Genomic DNA, 10130 nt, shown 5'->3' on the forward strand with positions numbered 1-10130 from the left:
TTGACCAACTATTCACAAAGCAAAGATTTAAAAGGAATAGTTCACCCAAAAATTATAATTCTTTCATCATTTACTCACCGTTATGACTTTCTGTCTTCTGCTGAAAACAAAGATATTTTGATGGAGATATGATGTGAATATATACATACAATGCAAGCTCCAAAAAGGACATAAAGGCAGCAAACTGTAAATGTAATTCATATGACTCGAGTGGTTTAATCCATGTTGTCTAAAGATCCGATCAGTTTTGGATGGGAACAAACAATACATAACTCTACAACCTTTTTCACTACAAATCTTGCCATCTGCAGTCTCCAAGGCGCAATCATGATTTTAAAGCTCGATAACACTTCATCGTGCTTGATGAATGAGCAAGATTTGTATTGAAAAAGGAGTTTCATTTGGTATGTTTCTCATCCAAAACTGATGATATCACCTCAGAAGACATGGATTAAACCACTCAAGTCATAGGAATTACCTTTATGCTGCCTTTGTCCTTTTTGGAGCTTGGAAGATTTGGACCCTGTTGACTTGCAGAGTATAGATTTACAGTGGCAAGAAAAAGTATGTGAACCCTTTGGAATTAGCTGGTTTTCTGATTGTTTATAAAATTTGAAGTACAGACAAGCAACAATAATCTTTCATTTCTTTATTGAACACATCCTGTTAAACGTAGAAAAATGGGGGGATGTGTAGCTCAACGAGTAAAGACGCTGACTACCACCCCTGGAGTTCGCGAGTTCGAATCCTGAGTGTATGCTGAGTGACTCCACAGGTTTCCGAAGCAACCAAATTGGCCCGGTTGCTAGGGAGGGTAGAGTCACATGGGGTAACCTCCTCATGGTCGCTATAATGTGGTTAGCTCTCGATCCTGCGGAGAATAGTGTGAAGCCTCCACACGCGCCATGTCTCTGCCACCTGGACTGAGGCGAGTCACTACGCCACCACAAGGACTTAAGAGTGCATGGGGAATTGGGCATTCCAAACTGGGGAGAAAAAAAACGTGTGGAAAAACAAGTGAACCCTTGGACTTAATACCTGGTTGTTCCTTCTTCAGCAGCAATAACTTGTGTTTCCAATATCTGTGGATTAGACCTGCACAACATTCAGAAGGACCATTCTTCTTTACAGAACTGTTTCAGCTCAGCCATATTCTTAGGATATCTGGTGTGAATGGCTCTCTTGAGGTAATTCCACAGCATCTCTATTGGGTTACGGTCTGGGCTCTGACAGGGCCACTCCAAAAGGTGGATTTTCTTTTTTAAGCTATTCTGTAGTGGATTTATTATGTTTAGGGTCATTGTCCTGCTGCATCACCCAACTTCTATGAAACTTCAGCTGGAGCACAGCCACCCTGACATTATCCTCTAGGATATCTTGATAAACTTGGGAATTCATTTTTCCCTTGATGGCAAGCGGTCCAGGCCACGAAGTAGCAAAGCAGCCCCAAATCATGATGGTCCCTCACCATACTTCACCATTAGGATGACGCTTTCATGTTGGTATGCGGTGCCTTTTACGGCATACGTAGTGCTGCGTGTCGAGGTGGTCTTTGACAAACTTCAGGCGTGTAGCAATGTCTTTGTTGGAAAGCAGCGGCTTCCTTCAGGTTATCCTGCCATGGACACCATACCTGTTTAATGTTTTCCATATAGTAGACTCTGGAACTGGTTAACAACTGTTCATATGATTCCTTCATATCTTTAGTGGTCACTCCAGGGTTCTTTTTTTACCTCACTGAACATTCTGTGGTGTACCCTTAAAGTCATCTTGGCTGGACGGCCACTTCTAAAGGAAAGTAGCCACAGTACTAAATCGTCTCCATTTATAGACAATTTGCCTAACTGTGGACAGATGAATATCTATGCTCTGAGAACTTTGTAACCCTTTCCAGCTTAATGCAAAGCAACAATTCTTGATCGTATGTCTTCAGAGATCCATTTTCTTTTGCAAGGCATGGTCCACATCATCAGATGCTTCTTATAAAGAGCAAACTTAAAATGTGTGTGCTTTTTATTATGTCAAAAACACACTAACCCACACCTCCAAATCTCATTTCATTAATTGGATGCCAGGTTTGCCAACTCCTGACTCTAATTACCTTTTGTTGATATCATTAGCCTAGGGGTTCAAATACTTTACGACCTTCACTCTGGATGTTTGAATAATGTATTCAATATGTACAAGAACACCACAACTTGTGCATTATAAGTTAAAACAGATTGTGTTTGTACATTATTGTAACTTAGATGAAGATCAAACAAGATTAAGAAATGTATACATAAATGCAGGTAATTCCAAAGGGTTCACATTTACCTCTGTATTCACTTTATATCTCCATTTGTGTCCTGCACAAGAAAGTCATACGAGTTAAGAGATGGCACAATGGTGAGCAAATGACAATTGTCATTTTTAGATAAACTATTCCTTTAAATCTGGTTCAAGTGAAAATGATATATAATAAAGTAGTCCCATCCACAATGTCCTCATGTCAGCTTAAAATATGAAAGAAATTGGTGACAAAACAATTAAAATATCAACTTTATTTACATTAAAACACACAAAAGGGTTTATTTACAAAAACCACACAAAGAAAATGAGAAATTATTATAATCCAATTTAAGGCATGAAGACCTGAACATTTTTATATACATAGTGTTAGGTAAAATGTTCATTTTCATCCAGTTTGTCTTACTCATTCTCCTTGTTCGGTGAGAGAATCAGAGCCCTTCTGTCCAACTGACTGAACCTCTGTTTTTCTGGGGTAGACACTTTTAACTTAACCTGAATAGGGACAAGAAATATTTAGAGATTTAAGGTACAATAGATGAAAGCAATTACATGAAATGGAAGTCCACAGTGAAAAGGGCACCAAGGTTCAACTAGCAGTAGTAACGAAGGACCATTTTGCTATAACCTGAATTTCAATCATGTGCAATTACCTGAGAGTTGCGGTCCCTGGGTGAATTTGCCTCCTTCAGAATCTGCAGAGGGGATCTGCCCTCACCAATCAGATCTTTTTATGTAATAAAAATCAAATATACATTTGGCTTCAGAAAGTGCATTTGAGAACATATTCATTTTCTTCCATTGAAAAAATCCTACTCTCTACTTTCCATAAATATTAGCTAAAATATCTGTCATCACAACAAGAGCAGCAGAATCATTAATAATGCTTAAAATTATGCCTGCTTGGTGTACGCAGACACACTTACCTCTCTGCCTCCGTTTGGTGCGAACAACCATATTGTTATTCTCGTTGGTGGCAGTTTTTTTGGTGGACAGTGGTGAAGACACAGTTGTTTTTCCACGCCCTTGTACCCCTCGGGCTCTGACACCAGTGGTTCCAAACCCCACGCCTAACCACTGGGGCTTAAAAACAGCCTGACTGGGGCTACGGGTGTCAAACTTTGGACAGCGGATGCCAGGATTGACAGTTTCAACCTGGGTGTTGGTCACTGGACTGGATTTGCTGGCGGCAACAGCTGGCTGAGGTGTAGGAGGTTTGGTCACCTCTAACTGCTCATGGATCTGTTCTGGAACTGCAACAGTGACCTGATGGGGGTGGAACTTAAAGATAAGAAACCAGAAAACCAAAAAAACAAGAAGTACTGAGCCACACGCTGTAGTTCTAAAAACTCAGTGAGCTGCCTTGCGGTCCATTGCTACCTTTGATAAGGCCGTTCAGACCAAATACATTCTTGCATAGACAAAAACAAAACATGGAACAGGAGCCTTGTGGTGCATTATGAAATAAGATTAAAACGAATTTAACTTGACACACCATCTTAAAAAAAAAAAAAAAAAAAAAATAAAAATCCTCCTGTGCGAGACGCTGGAAAAACGCAACTGTCAAAGAAGACAAAAACATGTTCATTGTAAATGGTCCCTAAAGCAGCATCCTAATCTAAATCGAACCTCATAAGCGAAGGATTTGGAATATTCTGCACCACAAAAATAGGGCTTTACATGAAAGATGAAACGCAATTAATTCCAAGGGAGTTTAATGTTAGCTTGTTGCTTATCCAATGATCATAAAAATACATAGTACACACACATACATTTTTGGGTAATGGTCGGTTTTTAATGAATAAACTATTTATAGGGCTGGGTGTTGCCAACCACCTCACAATACTATATGTATCAATTTCAATCTCTGACTGCACAGAGAAACAGATCACAGAGTTTACACTTATTTAGATGATCTGCTTCATTATTGAAATGTTACACATAATTACACAAATCAAATAGAAAGAAACATCGTGATATGGCAATATCGTAAGACAGTATTGCAATATCAACATATGATTCAGCACAGCGCTACTATAATACTTTTATAGGCAGCTCACTATGTTTTGGAACAGAGAGAGTATTTCAAGAAACTCAGAAACACACCTGCTCGTCAGATGTCTGGGAGGAAACATCATCCACCTCAGAGGTCAAGGCAGCTTCAACAACAGGTGTGGAGGAATCCGTGGATTGTGGGACCACAGAGACATGAGCAATGGAGTGATCCTCATTCGGTTGTCTCTCAGCAGGAGGAAGTGGAGTGAAAGGATGCTCCTCCATGGAGGATGAATAAATGCCTTCACGACATGCAAGAAGACTCAAACTGAGTTCCTTCTTCAAAGGAGAATCACCAAGAAGCAAAGCCTCCTCCGCCTCTTCTAGTGGGGGCTCGGCATCCACCTCCAGCTCCACCTGACTGTCCACAATCAGCACAAATGGGCTGCTGCTTTTGGAGCTGTAGCCCTCTGAAGGAGAGAGGACCTCAGGTGTAGACAAGGCATCTGTGTGTCCATTGAGGATGCCAGAGTTCTGGTCTTTCACCAGAGGAAGCAGATGCTCTCTGGAGCATGCGTCATGTTGCTTCTCCACACTGGGCAGGCTGGGGTGTTTTGTGAAAGAGACAGGACGATGGGGTGCTGCAGGCGAGTCCCCATTCCTAACGTCGTTGAGAAAGAAGGAGCTCAGCCGCCTGGCTAGAGAAGTTACACTCACTGTAATGCAAATAAGGAAGGACTCTTGAGCTCTAAGTGTTTAAACTTAAAGTACCCATTTGGGCAAAATGGCAAAAAAGGTGACTTCTGCCAAAAGTCAAGTAGTTTGCATCCCTGTCTTTATGTCATGGAATGTCATGTCATGGTGGTTAATAATTAGTGGTCGACCGATATGTTTTTTTTTTTTTAATAGCCAATACCGATATCCAGAGAGCAGGGTCGCCAATACATCACACAATTTAATAAAACAATTGCTAAAAAAAAAAAAAAAAAACCCCGAATCAAACCAATTGTACATACAGCGCATAGTGAATAAGACATTTACTTATAGCACACGTGAAGCGCTTTTACTCTGAAGTTGCACTCACATGCTCGTGCAGATCCAGTGCAAGCATCAATCTTCTGACAGTTTAAATGGCCTGGATCGCCTACTTGGATTGTCACGGAGTGACCATCATGATTTATGAATACATTTTTTGCATTCTATCTGGCTGATGGTTCAGGAGGAAGATATTAGACGAGCGCTCGACAGGAAGAAAATGCTGGATTTTCATGAGGTTCACGAATTACATCCATTTAAACGTGAAATCTGCATATTTGCAAATTGTATATAATAGAAATTGCTTTGATATTTGCCTTTTATCATTAGACAAGACCGTAAAAGTAACAGGGAATTGCTGAGAGAATGAAACAGTCTAGCACTTTAACACGGAGCTCAAACGCGTCTGCCGCGGCTCTGATATGTGGATAGTTCAAATGACACTGTTGCACACCGGTCTATTTTTGTAGTAACATAATGGCACGGAACAAAACGAACTGTGACTGGTCATTTACATGTCTTTGTTAATTACCATGCAAGCAGGCGATTCTCAGCGCTCTCAAGAAACAAATCGGCCAATGACGAGAATTAAAAACGTCAGAATATCAGCCAATTTATCTGCCTCGGCGATATATCTGTCGACCACTATTAATAATAAATGGTCTAATTTCTGTACCACTAGTAGGGCTGCAATATGACAAATAATATATATATATATATATATATATATATATAGAAATAATAGACTTTGACATTGTAATTGCTATTAATAAATTTTACATTACAATACTTATTTTGGGTGGATCAACTACATACCATATTGCATGTATAGGCTACACATCCAAAAAAAAAAAAAAATTACTTAAGATATTTTATCAAAAGGAAAATGCCTAAAAGAGTCAACTTAACATTGACCCTCCAAGCAGCATTAAAAACAAAATTTGAATAAATTATACACAGAAGCAAGCAATGGACTTGTGATTGGTAACAACGCTCAACCACTGCAAAGACAGTTAAAGAACATTTATAAAAAAAAATAAATAAAAAAAATAAAAAAAAGTAGACCTAAATATACTGCTATAATTCGACACTACTCATGATTCGTTAATTGTGGCAGCTGTAATTTAGATTATTTATTCGATTAATTGTGCAGACCTAGCCAGTAGTGTCACCAAATGGAATTGCAAAAATAAAGAGTGTGTACATGCACAATCTTACACTAATGATCCTTAAGCTGACAAAGTGAAAAGTCATGTAAATGCCTTAAACGGCTTTCCTTTATGGGGTTAGGTTTATAAATGGTTTAAGCAAGAACATAGGTTGCCATGTTGGTTCTGTTTGCTTAAGCAAACTGAGCAACATTTTGATAATACCAAAGTGCCCCCCCTTCAGCTTGTGAGCTCTTTTAATTGTGTTATGAATGACAACATGAAGTACTCTTATCTTACCCTTTATTGGGGTTCGGGCAATACCAGATGTGGGCGAGCGGGGGTCAACAAATACAGGTGCAACTGACTCCACTACAGGAAGAGGCGTGTAAGCCACACCCACCTACAGGAGAAGAGGAAGATTTATTTGTTTAAATTTGATTAAAAGATGCACACTTTTGAGAAGATACACTTTGTTTGTCATTATGGACTACACTTAGTTTTCAGCTATAAGTGCTATTGTTCACTTTGAAGACTGTAGTGTACACCTTTGTATGAAATCTTCAGTTTTTTGGCAATTTTTTATTTTTATCCCCTTTTCTCCCAATTTGAAATGCCCAATTCCCACTGCTTAGTAGGTCCTCGTGGTGGCGTGGTTACTCACCTCAATCCGGGTGGCGAAGGACAAGTCTCAGTTGCCTCCGCTTCAGAGACCGTAAATCCGCACATCTTATCACATGGCTCAATGTGCATCTCACAACACTGGAGGCTCATGCTACTCTCCGCAATCCACGCACAACTTTCCACGCACCCCATTGAGAGCGAGAACCACTAATCACTACGACGAGGAGGTTACCCCATGTGACTCTACCCTCCCTAGCAACCAGGCCAATTTGGTTGCTTGGGAGACCTGGCTGGAGTCACTCAGCACACCCTGGATTCGAACTCGCGACTCCAGGGGTGGTAGTCAGCGTCAATACTTGGAGCTAACAAGGCCCCCCCAGTTTTTTGGCAATTTCAAGCATTGTATTGACTTCATTCCTCAAAACAATGATTGACTGATTTTCTAGAGAAAGTGGTTTCTTTTTTGCCATTTTTGACCTAATATTGACCTTAAGACATGCCAGTCTATTGCATACTGTGGCAACTCAAAAACAAATAAAGACAACGCTAAGCTTCATTTAACAAACCAAATAGCTTTCAACTGTGTTTGATATAATGGCAAGTGACTTTCTAGTACCAAATTAGCATGATTACTCAAGGATAAGGTGTTGGAGTGATGACTGCTGGAAATGGGGCCTGTCTAGATGACCAAAAATGACTTTTTCCAATAGTGATGTTGCTGTTTTTTTACATCAGTAATGTCTTGACTATACTTTGTGATCAGCTGAATGCCACTTTGGTGAATTTAAGTACCAATTTCCTTCAGAAACAGCAAAATCTGTACATTATTCCAAACTTTTGGCCACCAGTGTAGAAATACACCATTTCATTAATTAATGAGCGAGTGTGTCTAATAACTGGGCGGTTACTGAGATTAAGCAAGTAGTTTTCTGCTGGTCATGTGAATCTAACATGGCAGCCCCCCTGTGTGTGGACCCTCTCCATGTAGAATAAAACAGCTTTTATAAAGGTTACTGATATGACTGGAGTTTCCATCTCATGTGAGTGGTCATGATTTAAAAAAAAAAAAAATTCATATTCACTTCTTTAGGACTAAAACGTTAATGAGGTAAAAAAAAATTACTGAGTGCACCTTTAAACATAACACTTCTCATGTGAGAGCTGAGCTACATTTCATCTAAGAATCTGGGTTTTCACCAAGAAAGACTGTGGGGAAAAAATGAATGATTAGTTCATATTTTTGTGAGACCTTGTTACCATTCAGATTAACGGTCTTTTGACCTGTTTCATGTGACGTCACCATATGATCACGCCGCCATGTTTGTGACCAATTCCATATTTCTTCATTGTGCTGCGCTGTGGGATGCGGCAAATGCAGGCTAAAAAATAAATTCTATTTATAAATCATAACAAGGTGATACAAGTGTTTACTTACCAGAGCCAAAATGCCATTTTTATTTCAATAGAGTTTTATCTTTTAGTGACAAGGCTTCATTTTGCCAAAGTCAAGCAGCAATGAAGGGGGAGAGGAGGGATAAAAACACTTGTTGGTCTTTGCTCATTTATTCAGACATGTCACTTATCTGTACACGTGTCAATTATATTTATAAAACCATCAATTCAGAAACAAATTGGAAATGCACATAGGATGATGTAATTCATACACCCAGAATGTCATAATTGTAAAACATTGTAATAAATAAAAAAGCTCTATAATGTGAATATATAGTATATAATGTATATACTAATGTTAGTCAATAAACAACACATCATAAGATCATGAAGCACAGACTATATTCACACTAATATGCCTCGGTTGCTTTCTGTGTATTCTTCAGGAGTTAAAAGCAGCTCTTACATTCATACAAACGGGATCATCACAGACGTTTTGTAATATTTTCAGAGCAGAAAACACAAACATTTGTAACTTCTGAATGATAAATGTTTACGGTGATGTACCGGTAGACGTGCACTCGCCGGTCACACATCAGACTCGCCATTGTACGGAGATGAATTGTGGTTAAAATACGTTTAAATGTCCGCTAAAGTCAAATTTGGCAATATTTGTGCTGACTTCAGACCTGTATACACCTCTCCTGGGACTTTGCATGGATCAAAATATTTTTATTTATATATATATATATATATATATATATATATATATATATATATATATATATATATATATATATATATATATATATTAGTTTTACGGGTGGTTTTGCATTCCTCCCTCTGATGGTCACAAATATGGCGTATGAGGAGGGAAAGTGACGTCACTATGCTGGGAGAGTTTTACCTGTATAGGTGTGCGGTCGACACCGCAGGACGGTGAGCGAGGGTCCACCAGTTCTGATACACGCAGTGCTTTTAGTCGTTGGCTCAGGTCTGGCTTTGGTGTTGATGCCACAGTCATCTTGCTTTCACTGGCACCCATTTTTAAGTCTTTGTAAGAAAAAGAAATACCGCGTGTTAAGGTCTTCAAAGGAAGGTAAAATAACAGTCATTTTGTTCAAATATTAAGATATTGAAATGAAATGCAATGAGGTAGGTACTACGTGTTACTAAATTTAGTAGTCGAATTTCATTAAAAAGCGAAGTAGCGTTTTAATAACAAAATGAAGCTATCTGACACCAACTCAAACTAACCTTAAAACACGTGTCCAACAAACACAAACCACTATAACTTTCTTTTTCTTCCGTCTCTTTCACACCAGGTCAGACAAAATATGTCTGTCGTGTAATACTGAATGCGTATCAACACAGAAATACCTTCAGCCGTCTTCGAACTCCGTGTGACTCGAGCAAGAGCATTTAAATGATCCGTTCTCTGTTTGGGGCGACTTTTAAACAAACCAATGGGTTATTGCCTCGGCGCTTCTGATTGGCTGAGACGGTAAACTAATGTTAACATGGGCGTGTTTCAAAGATTTGAAATACAGCCGCGTGTTGACGTCACCATCTTCGTCTCTCGCATTTTAAATCAGTCAAAACAAGATACACAAAACAATTTGGGAAAAAAAAAACAACATCAAACGA

General features: G+C 39.1%; 1 protein-coding gene across 2 annotated transcripts; it reads right to left on the minus strand.

The window, feature by feature from the left end:
• Positions 1 to 2528: 2528 nt before the first annotated feature.
• LOC127453960 (uncharacterized) lies at positions 2529 to 9961 on the minus strand. 2 transcript variants are annotated; one of them, XM_051720817.1, is made up of 7 exons: positions 9864 to 9961; positions 9391 to 9536; positions 6768 to 6870; positions 4396 to 5000; positions 3216 to 3555; positions 2943 to 3016; positions 2529 to 2784 (listed from the first exon to the last, which is right to left on the minus strand). In XM_051720817.1, the coding sequence occupies exons 2-7, from the start codon at positions 9526 to 9528 to the stop codon at positions 2692 to 2694; spliced, it is 1353 nt and encodes a 450-aa protein (XP_051576777.1). In that variant the 5' UTR covers positions 9529 to 9536; positions 9864 to 9961; the 3' UTR covers positions 2529 to 2691. The 2 variants fall into 2 exon arrangements, with proteins under 2 accessions (XP_051576777.1, XP_051576776.1); XM_051720816.1 differs by having other exon boundaries at positions 9741 to 9913.
• Between the last annotated feature and the right edge of the window lie 169 nt (positions 9962 to 10130).

This window comes from Myxocyprinus asiaticus, chromosome 16 (genome assembly GCF_019703515.2).
Source record: "Myxocyprinus asiaticus isolate MX2 ecotype Aquarium Trade chromosome 16, UBuf_Myxa_2, whole genome shotgun sequence".
NCBI lineage: Eukaryota > Metazoa > Chordata > Actinopteri > Cypriniformes > Catostomidae > Myxocyprinus > Myxocyprinus asiaticus.

What these genes read in the sequence shown, in the direction of transcription:
- LOC127453960 (XM_051720817.1), bottom strand. Translation starts at nt 9,528, where the DNA reads ATGGGTGCCAGTGAAAGCAAGATGACTGTGGCATCAACACCAAAGCCA. An exon ending in TGCCCGAACCCCAATAAAGG is followed by an intron (nt 5,001 to 6,767) that starts GTAAGATAAGAG and finishes TTTGCATTACAG; the next exon opens with TGAGTGTAACTTCTCTAGCC. An exon ending in CACCAAACGGAGGCAGAGAG is followed by an intron (nt 3,017 to 3,215) that starts GTAAGTGTGTCT and finishes TTACATAAAAAG; the next exon opens with ATCTGATTGGTGAGGGCAGA.